The 16,022-nt window shown below is 49.0% G+C and overlaps 6 protein-coding genes across 6 annotated transcripts; 2 read left to right on the forward strand and 4 right to left on the reverse strand.

Annotated features, from left to right (window-relative positions):
• Window positions 1–104: 104 nt before the first annotated feature.
• Window positions 105–2,904, reverse strand: VTP21DRAFT_1542 (uncharacterized protein; the record flags this gene model as incomplete). The annotated part of the gene is made up of 8 exons (XM_069391641.1): window positions 105–287; window positions 349–422; window positions 542–555; window positions 766–822; window positions 885–964; window positions 1,096–2,265; window positions 2,344–2,828; window positions 2,898–2,904. The coding sequence occupies 8 exons, from the start codon at window positions 2,902–2,904 to the stop codon at window positions 105–107; spliced, it is 2,070 nt and encodes a 689-aa protein (XP_069250879.1).
• Window positions 2,905–3,942: 1,038 nt separating this feature from the next.
• VTP21DRAFT_1543 (uncharacterized protein) lies at window positions 3,943–5,396 on the forward strand (the record flags this gene model as incomplete). The annotated part of the gene is made up of 5 exons (XM_069391642.1): window positions 3,943–4,083; window positions 4,152–4,197; window positions 4,265–4,365; window positions 4,445–4,738; window positions 4,842–5,396. The coding sequence occupies 5 exons, from the start codon at window positions 3,943–3,945 to the stop codon at window positions 5,394–5,396; spliced, it is 1,137 nt and encodes a 378-aa protein (XP_069250880.1).
• Window positions 5,397–7,048: 1,652 nt separating this feature from the next.
• On the reverse strand, window positions 7,049–11,013 carry VTP21DRAFT_1544 (uncharacterized protein; the record flags this gene model as incomplete). Its single annotated transcript, XM_069391643.1, has 4 exons — window positions 7,049–10,044; window positions 10,126–10,230; window positions 10,295–10,759; window positions 10,863–11,013. The coding sequence occupies 4 exons, from the start codon at window positions 11,011–11,013 to the stop codon at window positions 7,049–7,051; spliced, it is 3,717 nt and encodes a 1,238-aa protein (XP_069250881.1).
• Window positions 11,014–11,523: 510 nt separating this feature from the next.
• VTP21DRAFT_1545 (uncharacterized protein) lies at window positions 11,524–12,940 on the reverse strand (the record flags this gene model as incomplete). Its single annotated transcript, XM_069391644.1, has 6 exons — window positions 11,524–11,821; window positions 11,887–12,035; window positions 12,101–12,202; window positions 12,270–12,607; window positions 12,669–12,861; window positions 12,929–12,940. 6 exons carry the CDS (start codon window positions 12,938–12,940, stop codon window positions 11,524–11,526), a joined length of 1,092 nt encoding a protein of 363 aa, XP_069250882.1.
• A 947-nt stretch (window positions 12,941–13,887) lies between these two features.
• VTP21DRAFT_1546 (uncharacterized protein) lies at window positions 13,888–14,544 on the forward strand (the record flags this gene model as incomplete). The annotated part of the gene is made up of 1 exon (XM_069391645.1): window positions 13,888–14,544. The coding sequence occupies one exon, from the start codon at window positions 13,888–13,890 to the stop codon at window positions 14,542–14,544; it is 657 nt and encodes a 218-aa protein (XP_069250883.1).
• Window positions 14,545–14,747: 203 nt separating this feature from the next.
• On the reverse strand, window positions 14,748–15,902 carry VTP21DRAFT_1547 (uncharacterized protein; the record flags this gene model as incomplete). Its single annotated transcript, XM_069391646.1, has 2 exons — window positions 14,748–15,419; window positions 15,492–15,902. The coding sequence occupies 2 exons, from the start codon at window positions 15,900–15,902 to the stop codon at window positions 14,748–14,750; spliced, it is 1,083 nt and encodes a 360-aa protein (XP_069250884.1).
• Between the last annotated feature and the right edge of the window lie 120 nt (window positions 15,903–16,022).

The raw sequence follows: 16,022 nt of genomic DNA on the forward strand, positions 1-16,022 counted from the left end.
GATAAGAGGATAGAATGCGGATTAACCAAGTGAAACACCCACAAAAAGCTTATGGGTGAAGAGTAGTGAATAGGGGGGGAAAGGGGAGAGACAAAGTATAGGAATCACTTCAAAAAGAAAAGCGAGAAAGGTGCAATGGTGGAAGAGTTACAATTGCATAGTTGGGTCATAAAAAAGTAGATAATTAACAAGAGAATTTGGCAATTATTGGCAAATGGTCTTGGTAAACTAAAAAGGCAAACGCATTGGCTGGGATGGAAAAAATAATCTTCAAGAATCAGAGAGTGCTAATCAAGAAAATCATTCAGCGGTCTGTGGAATTGTAGAGCTAACGTATAGGGTGCATACCTCGTTTACGCCAAGCAACGCGCGTAAGAGAACATAATACGGAAGAGAGGAGAAGATAAAATTAAGGAGAGATGCTGACGAGTGAATATGAATCTTTTTCAAAACGAAAAAGAGCAGCACTCCCTTCCTCAGGCACGTCCTCCGTGCGCTAATGACAATGAATTCAAGAGATACCCCCCCCCCTTCGAATTACTCGAATAACCAATGCTAAAAGAAAGAGCAACAAAATTAAAAGAAGAATGCAAAACAAGGCGCCATTTAAAGACGCGAAAGCACTCTGGGGATATATATAATGAGAGAAGAGAGAAAAAAACCTCTGCTTCTTTTTTGGGCCATTTGCTTGGTAAACCGCTCGAAATAAATCATTCAGAAAAGAAATCCCAGACATGAATAGGGGGAAGGTCCTGAGCGACTTACCTCTCTAGTGCGGAAGAAAATAAATCAAAACGGGCAAGCGCGCGACCGGGATAGGGGCTGGAGGGATGGCGATGCTCAGGTTGAAAAATGCTAAACAATGATTTCCATGTCCAACTCACCAGGCTTCAATATTACACGCGGCATGGAAATGAACGGAGTCGGATTTGGTTAGAACCCAATTGAAATAAGGTTTTCTGAACTGGATCTTGGTGTAAATGGGTTAATTAAGGGCATTAAACTTTATTATGGTAATAGTAAAAAAATTAGGACGAATGTAAGCAAAGCAAAAGAGGAAAAGACACATTAACAGCACATTAGCCACGACATCACCTGCCTGTCGCCCCATTGCTCCTGCATCACCTCCTGCTTCTTCCGCTCCAGCTCGCTCTCGCACGCCGCCCTATCAAGCGCAGCCATAATTGCCTGCTCCAGCGCCTGCCGATCATGCATGCCGACGACTGCACTGGCAAGGCTCTCGCGCAATGATTTGAGCAACGGGGCAATCTGATCAACAGTATAACCGCCCTCCGCCGTGTGTCCTCTTTGCTCCGTGACGCCATTACCAGCCTCCGGCGTGCCCTCCTCTGGCGCAGCCTGAGCGCTCGCCTCTCCGCCTTTCTTGGAGGCTTCCGTCTCCTCCGCCGCGCCCTTCTCCTGCGCCGCCTCCTTCCGCTTCTCCTTCGCCTCCTTTTGTGCTTGCTCCGCCTCTCGTTTCTTCTCGCTCCATCGGTCCACGCGCTTGGCCTTCTCGGAGCCCACGACACGAACCACCCGCGGAGTGTTCTCGAAGATGGCTCGCAGGTCCGCCACCTTCTGAGCCCGATGCACGGTCCCGACGTTGACCGAGGCCTTGGCCGGGTTATTCGACGTCGTCTCCACCATGCTGGTGGGCCGTGGCCGCTCTCCCATCATCATCATCATCTGGGAGTCGTCGCGCCGCTTGTAGCACCTCGGGTAGAAGTCGGGCGACGGCAAGGAATCGTCGCTGTCGCTGCAGCTGGGCGTTAGGATCTCGTCGGGTGGCTCGATGACGAAGACGGGAACCGACATGCGCCTGTTCAGCTCGTCGCTCTTCTTCATGATGGAGCAGTTTCTGTCCACCATGGAGGAGGTCGAGGACGCCGGCGACGAGGACAGCACGTTCTCGGGCTCCATCGTGCGGAGGCGGTTGGGCGTGAGCGTCACGCGCTTCGTGATGCCGCTCTCCACCACCCGGTCAAAGTTGAGCATGCGCGGATCCTTCCTCGACGACGAGCGGGAGGACTTTTTGAAGGTGCGGATGCGCGAGATGAAATTGAAGATGCCCGCCGCAGACGACGAGCTCAGCGTGGAGCGGAAGCTGCTCTGGCTGGAGAAACTACGCCGGCTCGCCATGGGGGATTTGCTGGAGGTGGCCAGGGAGGAGAGCGAGGGCGAGCGGTCGAGGAAGATGTCGACCGTCTCGTGGATCTCATCCAGCTGGGGCTGGTCGAGGTCGTCGGAGTCGCACGCCAGTTTCTTCTAGAGAAGGAGAGAAGGAGAAGGAAATCGGCGTCAGAGCCAGCCTGGAACAAGACACACTGGTACACAAGTAGCCACCTCGATCGCCTGCTTCACCCGCGTCCGCTCGAAGAACTCGCCCACCTCGCGGTCGCCGCGAAGCGCGTCATACACGTCTCGCGCCCGCACCCATTCTCCCTCCTCGACCCCGTCGGCCACCGCGCCAACCACATAGTCCGCCAGACACTCCACTATCGTCCCGAGATACCCGATGTATCCGGGGACGCGGCCCTTTCCTTTCCCCGCGCACCATGTTCTCACCACGCGCTCGGCATCCTCCACCGATAGCATGGGCTCCACGGGGCATCCGTGCTCGACCCATGTTTTCCATTCGAGTTCTGCTTCGACTATCGCGCGGCGCCCCAAGTCGTTCGGCAGCAGGCGAGTAGTCACTTGCTTGAAGCGGGCATGCGAGGGATGGGCGGAAGTTAGAAGGGAATGAAGAAATTCGTCGAGGAAGGTGTTCACCGCCCGAAGAGCATCGCTTGTGAAATTGAGCCCCGGAGCGGCTGGGAGTATTAGTTCTACATGCGAAATGAGGGATTTGGTTACTGCTAGCTAGCACAAGGTCGCCGGCCTCGGTTAGGGCTTACCTGTCATCGACAGTGTGTTTAAGGAATGAAGTACGAAAGCTTAATGAGCGTAATGGATAGTATTATTTACTTGAATGAAAGGATTGAAAAAAAAAAAATTCAAAGAGGTCGTTCATTGTGTCTCTATATGTTGCACGGAACCTGTTTTATTTAATCAAGTTTCAGCTTTTTTTTCCGTTTATATGTAATAAGTTGATTTATTGTTAGCGTAAATTAAAGTTTGTCTCATTAGTGATTGCAAAATGGGATCCCGTGGTAAACCTTGAGGGTCTCGCCCCCTAGCACGGAGGCGGGGGGGGAGCGCGGGGGGGAGGCGAGGCCAGAGGGCTCCCTCCGGCTAACGAGTTTGGGGCCTTGTTGCTTGACGCCTCGACTCTGATGAGGGCCTCCAACTCAATCCCCATTCTCCCATTCCGCGAGCCGACGTCCTCACAAGCTGATTAGCTTATCGCCGCTTTGTCTCTCCGAAGGGGGTTAATAGAATAATCAACGGAAGGATTCGTGCCACAAGGAGTTTTGGGGAGAAAAATCATAGGAGGCCCATCACTTTTATATAGCAACCCGCAAATCGACGCAATTTTTTCCCTCTTGTGCCTCCCTCAACTCGTTTTTTACGCGTAAAACAAAAAAGTCATGACGCGTATCCATCTATGGAACCGTGGCGCGTTATTCCGCGTCAATTCGATAAGCCCTACTTTTATTTTCCAAAACAACTTTTTCCACCCCCCCCCTCTCCTCTCTACAACCCTCCAATTCGCCCCCTTTCCCCAACCCCCTCTACATTTTAAACAAAACCATTGGATTCGCACGACGCGAGTTTACTCATCATTGCCGCCCGTGCGCCCGTGTTTATCCTCATTATCAAGGAAAAAACTCTATTTTCCTTGGGAGTGCTTATTTTAGCTGCTAAGTATCATTGTCATTGAGACACTAACGACCAGCGGAAGAGTGTTCCCATTCTAGCCCTACCTGCGGACACTTTTTTTTTCTATTCCATTTGTATAGCTTTAGACTCTTTGTATCTCGGTAAAAGCGATTACTCAACATGCCGATCTTGGGTTTTATACCCGGTCCAAATCTTAAACCGAGGCAGCGCATCATCCACGTACACAATCGCGCGCTTCGGAAATGCTGTGGGTGCATCCATTTGCGTGCCGGCGGTTTGGTTACGTGTCTCATATGGCTGGTATTGACTTGAACTGTCCTTTTTTAACTCGAGAAGGCATCTACAAATCTATGATTGCTATATTACAGGGATTCAGCATTTGGTTTGCGACGCTGGCGTTCATGGGGATTAGCCGTAAATATAAATGGATACGGATAGTCTACATCCAATCGTGATCAATAACCTCCGCGTTGCTTTATAGCCTTCTACTCCTACTTGAATCCAACTGCGCTGAACTTCTTCGGGGCCGTCTGCATAGCGTTCGCTTTCGTGTGCTTGTTCGGTTTTTTAACCATTTTCATCGTAAGGAGAAGCTCTACTGCACTCTGGGCGCTATACGGCGCTCTTTTTCTCTTCTCCTAATCAACCTACTATCCTTTAGGCACACGCAAAGCTTGTGCGAACTTTCTCCCACCTCTCTTGGACCATGGTGGCCATTTTTACCCTCGACAACCTCATTAACATTGGCATTTTTGCGGATCGAAAGCGAGAGTATATCTCGTGGTGCATGGGCGTCTCGTCACGCAATTTCGACAACATCCAAGCGCAACTTGCCAATGGAACCACAATTGCGATCAGCTTCAACACGCAGACCGACATCTTCAACTGTAATCGCATGTTTGGCGATGAGCTGAAATTTGGCCTCCTCTCCTTCTTCATCTTCATGTTGCTCTACGTAAGCATGGCCTGCTCTATATTTTTTACGGGTTGATCCCAGTTTAGCGCACCCCGGATTTCCTAACTGGCTCCCATTTTTGCACTCTGGCTTTCTTCTCTAGTTCTATTGGGCGGCATGTATCTGGTCCTATAGTCACAAGCGTCAACTTTGGTTCCTACATGAACTAGCCACCGCAGTTCCGCCGCCGCCTCCGCCCCCACCGGCTAACCCTCCTGCGCCGGCTCCCGCCGCCGCTGCTGCTGCCGCCACTGTGCCCCCACCTGCTCCCGCCGTCCCCCCGCCAGGCCAACCAGCTGCGATCCAGATACAGCTTCCGCCGATGGGAATGGGTGGCATGATGCCGGGAATGATGCCCCAACCGGGATTCGCTCCCGGGATGCCATTCATGATGCACAAGGTTTCCAAAAAGCAATCCGGTCACAAGCGTAGGTTCTCCTTCTCGGGGGTGCGGCTAAATCAGCTGGGGGAGGTGGTGGAGACCCACGGCAAGGGCGAAAAACGCGAGAACAAGAGGGCCTCCGCCCCTCCCGGAACGCTTAAGGATGAGGATGAGGAGGAGCTGATCGGGCTGAATATGGTAGAAATACCAAAGAAGGCCGCTCTTAAAGAGAAAAAGGTGCGATTCTTAAAGGGGATGGAGACGAGATCCTATTAGTGATGCGACGCTAAAAACAACATCCACCATCAATCCGTTTTGTTTTTACCTTTTTTTTATTTCTTTCAAAATACTGTTAGAATATAATATTTTATTTTTATATTTTTTTTCTGATTTTTTATTTTTCTTTGTCTTTTTATATTTTTCCATATGTTTATTTGGGCCAAGGTTAAAAATATCTATAATGTTATTTTTTATTTTTATTTTTATTCTTTTACTGATTCTAGAAGGGGGTTGTCAATCGAGCTCCATTTTTGTCCCAAGACTCAAAAAATAGAACTAATGCATTTTTCTCAGTGATTCGCTCAACCAGCTCTGACACTCCCTCCCAGATGGAGGGTTGTCGAAACCCTCAGACGTGTGTTGCCAATATCCATTTAGCTTGGTTTGTTATTTGTTTTATCAAATTCCCTTGACATGCTAGCTTGTTTAAAGGTTTTTTAGTAAAGCCCGGCAAAGCAGATGATAAGCTTTATGCAATTCAGGGCCATCTGAGCTTTTGAGATACAAAATTTGCGCTAGACTCATTCGAAGATAACGCTTATTCTCATGATTGAAAGCTGGACACTATCCAAACCACGGAAGAACGGATACAAAGAGAAGTACTTAGCTCCGCGGAAGTGAAAGCCATACTCATTTCTATCAACCACCTTAGCAAATTGAACAAGCGCAAAAAATTACTCTAAACAATGATGAGATTCATTGAGCAAACCGATCATGACTTCGGACAGATATCAGCCATTGACCTGACAGCTATGAATTGCATAAGATGACTTGGAGGGTTAGTGTACTGACTCCAGTAGATTGCAAATCCGGTTTCCTCGGCCCTTAATTGTATTAATGCATTTTAAGGTTATGGAACACGAATTAGCCACCGAGGAACACGATAAATTCGATTTCTACTCCAGTTTTTCAAGTTTTCATCCTCTTTCTCTCATAGTGAAGCAAGAAGACTAAGTTGTTTTAGTCGTCGCTACCACTTTGTTACGAAAGTAATTTTCGACTTCTGGTCTTCTAGACGATTATAATAGGAGTGGAGAAGCCGTAAATTACTTCCGTAACAAGGTGTTAGCAATGATAAAAACATTAACCAGTCCTACATGAGAATGAGTATGTCCTACTAATGAAATGAGAAGAGGCCAGACAAGGAGGCATGTGATCCATCAACTCCATCTCCCCTTCCACCTTGCTAGTTCTGCGACCCGCATATGCACCCACACACCTAGTTCCACTTTGGTCCTGCCCAAGAGGATCTCTCAATGGACCCATTGTCATGCATTGGTGATGAAATTCGCGATCTGGGCCAAGAGCCGGGGTTGGGGTTCAACCAAGCCTTTCAAGGTGTCAGTAACAGGAGCCTTCTGGAGCCCTTTCTGCCACACTACGTGATACCAGTCAGCAGTTTCTAAGATTTGACTCCTAGATGGCATCATGCCGCTGCTTTTTCTCTGATTAACTTGTAGGCTTCAAAAAAAAAACTGTAATAAAAATAAAAATCAATGCCAAACATTGTAAAACGAGTAAAAAGGAGTTATAAGCAAACGGTTTGCGAGAAATTACATAAAGATTTTTACCACCATGACTCTTGTCATAAAAAGTCCAAGTTAAAAAAAAGGGGGGGAAATCATGGATAAAACAAAGTGAAATGAACATCATTGCAGGTTTTTGATACGAGCGCTAAAGAAGTGGGGTGCAAGCTCCGCAAGCCAGTTGCCGTCGACCGCCGTCACGTTTTGCATGTATTCCTTGCTTGTGTACACCAATTCGTGGTACACCACATAGTCGGGGGTGTAGCCCAGGCCATAGAGGGCGCTGGTCGGGTGCAGGTGGCATCGCATGCCGGTGCGCAGATTCACGTACTCGCCAATTCCCTTGATCCTTGCCGCGTGGTGGAAGTACCCCGAGCAGATGCACTTGCGGACCACGTCCCAGTCCGTGCCGCATGAAAGATACTTCATCTTCTGGGACTTCATGATATCCATCAACTGGCTTCGCACTTCGCGTGCCTTGCGCATTGCCTTAGGGTGGATGAAGTGCTTGTTGCACCACTCGTCGCGATACCCGTTCGCCTTCCACTGGTTGTACACGTGGAGCAGTGTGAGATGGTCGCTCTCGGGCACAAAGAACTTTTCACGGGCCGCGTCCGACTCCTCCATCCGCTCCTTCGGACGGTAGAACACAGATGGCACGGAGAGCATCGACACAATGGTCACTAGCTCGGCGGTGCACTCGTACTGCTCGGAGACCACCAGCATCTTGCACAACGAGGGGTCCAACGGGAACTCCACCATCTTGCGGCCCAGCGGGGTCAGATTCCCCTGCTCGTCGAGCGCACTCAGCGTCCACAGCTGGTACATGGAGGTCAAAATGTTGTCCTGGGGCGGGGGGTCCATGAAATCGAACTCGAGAAGATTCTTGACCCCCAAGGACTTCAGCAACAGCACCACGTAGGACAGGTTGGTTCGCTGGATTTCGGGGATCGTGCTCATAAACATCTCCTGTCGATAGGCCTGCTCGGTGTAGAGGCGATAGCACACCCCGGGCCCGGTTCGTCCGGCTCGTCCCTTGCGCTGGTTGGCGTTCGCCTGACTGATGGGCGTGATCTGCAGCGCGTCCATACCGATCTTGGGGTTGAACACCTTCAGCTTGCAGTAGCCCGTGTCGATGACGTACCGGATCCCATCGACCGTCAGCGACGTCTCCGCAATATTGGTGGCCACGATACATTTGCGAGCATTATTGGGTGCCTTCTCGAAGATCTTGGCCTGCAGATCCGCGGGGAGCTGCGAGTAGATGGGGAGAATTGCGAGGGGGGGCGGATCGTCCAGCTGCTCCAAACGCTCACCAAGCACTTGGCAAGTGATCTCGATGTCCTCTTGTCCCGTCATGAACACCAAAATGTCACCGGGAGGGTGCGACAGATGAATTGTGAGCGCCTGCTTGACCGCGCTATCCACATAGTCCTCACAGGGGCTCTTGCTGAACATCTCCTCGACCGGGAAGGTGCGTCCTGGAATGTTGAACGTGGGCGCGTTGCCGAAGAAGGCGGAAAATTTGTCTGCGTTCATTGTGGCCGAGGTCACGATCAGCTTGAGATCGCGGCGTCGTGCGATAACTTTCTTCAGTAGGCCCAGGAGTAGATCGGTTTGGAGAGAGCGCTCGTGGGCCTCGTCGATGATGATCGCGCTGTAGCGGTCTAGATCGGGCTCGTTCAGCGACTCGCGCATGAGCACTCCGTCCGTCATGTACTTGATGATGGTCTTGTCAGAGGTGCAGTCCTCAAATCGGATCGCATACCCCACTTCTTCTCCAAGCTTCACCCCCATTTCTTCGCTGACTCGCTTCGCCACCGACATCGCGGCGACACGACGAGGCTGGGTGCACCCAATGATGCCAAACTCGCTGTACCCATTCTCATGCAAGTACTGTGTCATTTGGGTGGTCTTCCCGCTGCCCGTCTCGCCCACCACGATAATCACCTGGAACTCTCGAATTTGGCGGAGCAATTCCTCACGCACCGCGAACGCCGGGAGGAATTGCCGTTGTTCAGCGATGGTCTTTGTACGCGAGAATGCGCTTGCCGCCTCCGCCGTCTTGAGGTGGGAGGCAAACTGGGCATCCTTGCGGCCCTCCTCATCCTTACCCTCCTTTTCACCGTCGTCACCCGGCTTGGGCGGGGCTTGATCCCCCCCCTCCTCCTCGTTCCCCTTGATGCCCATCACATTTCCAAGGGCGGTGCCAGCCAGCTCCCACTTGGGGGCCGCTTTCATCCTCTCCGCCTGCTCCCGCTTCTCTCTAACGAGCTTGCTTCCCTTTCTCGAGCAAACGGCCAGATCCGAAGTGGGATCCTTCACCGGATTCACGGGCTCCAGCTGTTTGGTGAAGATGGTCTTGCCACTCAAAAATGGCGGCTTCACGTCATGCACAAGAATGTGAATCCTTGCCTCGTTATCGTCATCGAAATCAGTGTCGATGTGGCGGCGCTGCGCAATTCCTGACGTGAGCATGCGGTTCGTCTCCCAGAGTTCGTTGTCCCGATTGTACTGCGCCTGCCGTGCCGTCAGTTTCTTCATTTGCTTCTGGGTAAGCTGCTCTTCCCGCTTGCGGTCAAACTCTTCGTATTCAGCGAAGGGGTTGTGTTCATCGTCACGCGCCCCATCACCCTCCTCGAGATTGTACCATTCACGGTCCAGCTGCGTTTGTTCCTCTTCCCACCGGTGCCGGTCATCGTCATCCCGTAGCACCTCCTCATCTGGATATTCGACGTGAATCTCATCGTAACCTGAGGGGCGAACACGCGGAGTCGCCGCCCACTCCGATTCTCTCCGAATGGTTTCCGATCCACGCGGGCGCGGGGTGACTTCGCGCCAATTTTCGCGAGGAGTAGAGCGGGCGCGATCCCGGCTGTAGTCGTAATCTCGGTCGCGATCGTATCTGCTACTGCTTCGACTCCTACTTCGGTCGCGATCTCGGCTCCGATCCCGATCATCATAGCCACGCGAAGAATCTCTAGAGGAACGACTTCTATATGACTCGCCTCTCCTGTCGTAATCCATATCGTCTGTTCTCCTTCTGGGTGTTAGTGAGGGGTCCCGAGTTTGAAGCTCAGAATTGAGCCTTTCCCCTTTATTGCGTATATAGAGCCCACCTGTGATATATCCAATGTTTAAAAGGAATTGCTTTTTTAGTAACATACTAGCATAAAAGAGAAAACACACTATTGATTTACCTCTTGGACGCTCTTTTCTAGATTCATTCTGTGATTTATCGTCTGAACCCCTATCGCGTGAGGATGGAGCTGTGTCTGCCTCACTTGATGATGACGGTCTGGAACCTAATAAAAAGTGAAAATAAAAGATGAGCATTATATAGGCGGTAACCGATATACCGTAAAATACCTTTCTCATCCCTATCCTGTGTGTCTCCGTTTTCCTTCTTCACATCATCATCCTTCTCATTTTTTGCTACCTCTTTCTCTTCTGCTATATTCCTATTATCACTTCCATCCAGCTTGATTTTCTTTGCTTCTCGATCTTGTAGGCTTTCTTCCTCATCCTCGTCCTCATCATCGTACACTACTCTCTGTACTTTTTTAGTCCGTCCACTCTCTTTGTTCTTCTTAATTCCGGTGGGGACTTTGAAAACATGTCGGAATTCTTCTGTCGGCGCACCAATCTTCCCGGAGCCCAATGTGTCACTAGTTTCTCCATTGTTTATCGCTTGTGATTTCCCAGCTGGTTTATGATCGGGTATAGCTTTGGTAGTAGAAGCTGAGGAGGAATGCGAGAATTTTAAACGCGAATGGATGTGATCGAAAAGATCATCGAGAAACGCATCCTTGAATCTTCCAAATCCTTGACATGCTATTAATTATAACGCCATGATCAAACAGAGTAAAACGCCAAATGTCAGTTCTACCGATCAACAATATAGCGACGATAAAAAAAAGATCAGGATATTAATCACCTTTTCGGAACTGTGCAGCATCATGGCTATTCTTGGCTATCCCGATTACACTTTTTGCAAGTATGTCATTGGGTTTTGCATGCCCAAGGGAATCAAGAAGTTTGAGCGCAACATCATGGGTCAGATCCTTGTCCGCATCTGCCATTGTCATTGTCAAAATAGATCAAGATCGAATCGACACGCATTTTAATAATAAGAAGGGCAGTCACAATCCCTCAGTTCCAATATCGACTTATGAACTATTGAGGCTCAATTGAATTGTACAATTAAAAAGTAGCACTATATCCGAGTCGTTTGGTCAACTCTTTCAAGGTAATTTTTTCTAGAGGGGAGCTAGATCATAAGTAAAAACTGCTATGTTATTATTATTATAAAAAAGAGAACAAAGAAAAAACAAATGTAGAAGAGGGAAGAAAAAGAATGATAGATTCGATTTTCTCTTATGTCGTAATAAACATAAAATAACAAAAGATTAAATTGGCCTCGAAATAAAGGGGAATTATAAAATCCACTTTAAGAGAAAGATAATAAAAATGCACAAAAAGAAATGATATCCTCACCCCGCTCAGAGAAAGATAAAAGGGAAAAGTGGGAAAAAGCGAGCACGTCATTTCGTCCAATGAGACGAAGTCAACCATGTGCTTTCATCCCACCCTCCTAATTATTCACTGCGCTGCGCAGCAGCAAGCCTAGCCTCCAAGCTTCGAAGGGCCTCTTCCTTGGCAAGCAACTCCTGTCGTTTCTCCATGATCTCACGCTGCACACGTAATTCGATCTCGCGCAGCTTCTCCTCTTCCTTACGCAGCTGTTCCTCCTTAAGCATCACGCTCTGACTCGCAAGATCATCTGGCTTGAGTGTTGCGTCCTCTGTGGAGTCATTTCCACGGCTGAGTTTCTCAGTGCGGTAATTTTCGTAGAGGAAGTCGTGTGTAATTTCCTTGAGGTCCTGGAGATGGGTGCTAGTAGAAGAGTGGAATGACGGGTCAAAAACTCGCCCTGCTAAAATAAACGTATCAAAAATTACTTTAAGAGTGCTGTGCGTAGACGCGCGAAATCAGAGTGCTTGGGATTATCGACTTCAACTACACCCCATGGATATTGTCGGCCCCGCACAGTACGCCCATTCACGACCACCTCTTCTTCGCTTCCAATAATTGCAAAGGGAAGTAGTGCCTGTCAAAATTGACAAAACACCTCTTAGCATTGAAAAATTAGATTTTGGATATGGCGCTACCTACCCTCAATTCACTATTCTCCTCGATGGTCTCTTCGTCGTCTTCCTCGGGATCGTAAGGGAAATTATAAATGGGAATGTTGTAATACTCGATATCCTCCATGACCTGTTGTCATAAAAAAAAAGCATTCACATCACCACTTATGATACACTGTGAAAACATCGCAACTTACTCGCTTCTTGAATTCCTTTAGCTCAGAGGGTGTAAACGTATCAGCCTTGCCAATAACGGGAATCACATTGACACGCGGGCTCAATCGTCTCATTAGCTGAATATCGATTTCCCTCAATCCATGGAATGTGGGTGTGATGAAGTACAGCAACGCATGAACACGATTGTCGCGGAAACGAGGATTACGCTTGATGCGCGACTCTTCGGCAAGGATATCATCATATTGCCGTTCAAGATAGCCCATGATCTCTTGGAAACAAAATTCATTGTCAATGTTGTCACCAAATCCAGGAGTATCGACAATTGTAAGAGAAATGCGGACCCCATCCTCATCGAGTTCTAACATAATCAGCAAAAGGTTATGAAAAAATAAAAAATGGGTCATATCACTGAGACATACCAACGGTGACCGGCTTGATCTTAATTCCCTCTTCTACATGGGCTGACTCTGGGCTTTCAAGCTCCTTGTGCAGCAGGACCTCGGAGCCGCAAAGAGTGTTTACGAATGTCGTGCGTCCGAGGCCCGAGGCCCCTACCACCATGATAGTGAACTGGAATCCTTTTTTGACGTTCTTTCTGCGGTTGCCAAGCCTCTATAAGCAAGCAAGAAGTCTCATTAGCTATCATGTCGGAAATTTCTTGAAAATGAAAGCTACTTACGTGGGCCATCATTTGTGCTGATTGAGTAGATGAATCCTACTGAAGAGAACAAAGGTTAAAAATAATCTTTGGAACCAAGCAAGAAAAGGCGAACTGCAAGGATTAATGCCCGAAAAAATATCAGGCGCTTTAAGAAAAACAAAAGATGATCATATTTACTGTATAGGCGCTGATGTTAAGATGTCTAGAGTGTCGTTTTGGGGGGGATGTTCTATGTTCCACAAAAAGCTATTTAAAGGAGATAAGAAAGAGGTGAGATCGTGTCCACAAGACACGCGAAGAGATGATGATATCACCACGGAGAAGTGATGTAACGAAAGTCCACGTACCGATTTGATTAGATGGAAAGGACCAACGATTTTATTTTTTCAGTTTTTCAGATGAGAGCTACTTTGTTCCACCACTTTTTTTGAATACCCACAATTGATTCAGTTCAATGAAAGCGGAAATCGAGATTAGTCACCCCTTTTGGATTTGCCTTTGCCGAGACATCGATAAGTGGGGACGGGAGAGTCGGCCTGCGAGGTTGCATTTTTGATGGCCCTACTGCTTGTCTTGGCAACGGGAGCGGGGGATCGGTAGAGCCATTTGCGGTTTCCCCCTTCTTCCGAACCACATCTTTAGCATACTCTTCCCCACCCGCCCAGTCTAAGAGAGGTAGGATCGGCAACCATTCTTATTCACCGAATGGCCAATATGTTTGAAATTTATTTGTTAGCCCGGTGAATAAAAATAGCCGACGTTGGAGCGATCCCAGCTCGTCGGCGGATTTCATTCTCTCGCGAACTATTCTCCTAGGGCAGCGCCATATAAAAAGGATAGCCCCATTCTGGCCCCGCCTTTTGCCTCTTTTTACTGCAACCGGATATCCCTTTAGCGCGAATACGCCTGCTATTCTACTCTCTTACCATCCAAATATCACCCTCTCCAGGACATTTACCCCAACTATCAACACAATCATGAGGTGGATAATGATTTCCTCCCTTATAGCCATTGTCATCGGCAGTGCCAACGCGTTCCCAGCCCCTCCAATGCCGGCTTTCAACCAGATCCCCTCCCAGAACGCATATGCCCCTCAAGCACCAGCGCAAGCGGCGGGCTACCCGCAACAGGCCCCTCCTATGCCATACGCAATGAGAGCTATGAGTGCGCCTGCCTATATGCCTGGAGTCAGTAGGGCGGGATACCCGCCCCAGGTACAACCCCAGCCGGTGCAACAGATACAGCCGCAGCCGCAGGATCAAGGCTTTGCTTCTGCACTCAATCCTCAACAGTCTCAGCAATTCAATCTAATGATGCAGCAGCAGCAGCAGCAGCAACAGCCGCAGGCCACCTCTTATGAGCCAGGAATCCCATCCCAACAGCCGCCTCCACCATCGCCAGCAATGCCACAGATGCCTCCACTAATGCAAATGTTATTGAACGCTATTGCGCCAGAGCTCACGCAGGGGGATCCTTCGCAGCCAACGCAACAACCCACTGGACAACCTCCCAAGCCATTCTTTCCGTTTACAATTCCCGGAATGAAGCCAAAATCTCCGTCTAGCGCCGGAAGGATAGAGAAAAATGTAGTATTGGGCGCCGTGACACTGTTGGCAATGTTATTCTTGGTGTAGAGTCAAGCCATTTTCTTGGCCACATTGGCCATACCAATCTATTTTCCCAAGAAAAGAGAAAGCGCTGGTTTCTTTCTTCTTGTCAGTTATTTATTCCCTTTTGTTTTTGGTATGCTCTTCGGTTTAATTAGAGGAAAACGAATAAAATTAACACGACATAATAGCTACAAAGAAGTTTATTTTTGCTGGTAATCGTTCTCTATTCATGAGGAATAGGCCCAAGTGGGTAGCCCTTGCGGCATGATTTTTTCCAGTCCATCATTCTGGGGCGGAGGAGGCAGCCGTAGGCGTTCAAGCGTATCCGGGGCCAACTCATCAAGCGCACTGAGTACGCGCGAGGCCTCCTCACTCCGATTCAATACCCTCCGCTTTTTTAAAGGACTTCTACCCGGCTGCAACTGCTGCTGACCCTCTCCTTCGGCATCATTCTCGTCGTCTGTAACCTCGGGGCTCTGAACACGCACGTCCAGTAACTTGCGAATTTCCTCGATCGGCCGATGGACCCCATTCAGCCCCTCCCTGGAGATGCGATCTGCATTCTCCTCGAGCACCTCCTTCCTTCTCTCCGACTTTAGGTGGAGTCGAGTATTTCTTCGTTTTCGAACCGTATCCTTCTGCTTCTTCTCATCCGGTTTTAACCGCTCCCGCCTCCTATTATTAAATAGCTTCTCGAGGGCAAAGGCTGCCTCCTCGTGGGTGACGCTTTCGTTCGAATTGGGTGAGGGAGAACGAGAGATGAGATCGGCAAGAGCATGAAGGGTGGATTGATTAGAGGGACTCGTGAGAGGCTCAGTGTAATTCCAAGTGGGGAATGTGGAGTTGGGTGTGACGGCGGCCTTTTTTTCAAGCTCGAGTAGTCTTGTGCGAACGTATTGCTACACGTATGATAAAAAAACAAGCCATCTCAGAATGGGCCAAACCCCCTTGGACTCATCAGATAAGTCTACCTGAATACCCTTTGCCCTGTTTTTGGCCTCTGCGCTGATCTTGTCTCCGCTATCTGCACCCGCAATCGGCAACTGTTGCAAAATCTCGCCACCCTCTCCGAATCCATTATCTATTCCCATAGCCGTATCCATCGACACTACTCCTCCCGTGTCCAAATTCATTCCTACATTAGATATTCCAGTTGCTGGATCGGTTCCATCTGATCCGTTGATTCTGATCCCCATTTCTCCTAGGATCTTCACCACCTCGCCACTCATCCTCTCGAGCTCCGGAATCTGTGCAACCATGCCCTTCAATTCAGCAATCGATTCCTGCTGTCGTTGAAGGACTTGGCGCAATTCCTCGAGTTCCTGTGATTGTTGCCGAAGTGTATCGCGAAGCGCGGCAGTGTCGAAAGATGGCGGGTTCATGAATCGAAAAGAATTGCCACCAGTTTAAAGTGATATAATATAAAATGGATAGTAACGTGAGAAGGTGTGGGATACGTAGGGTAAATGAAACACGGGAGTGGCTTGGCTAATTTTCGGGAG

The sequence above is a fragment of the Calcarisporiella thermophila genome (assembly GCF_041956535.1).
Source record: "Calcarisporiella thermophila strain CBS 279.70 unplaced genomic scaffold VTP21scaffold_12, whole genome shotgun sequence".
NCBI lineage: Eukaryota > Fungi > Calcarisporiellomycota > Calcarisporiellomycetes > Calcarisporiellales > Calcarisporiellaceae > Calcarisporiella > Calcarisporiella thermophila.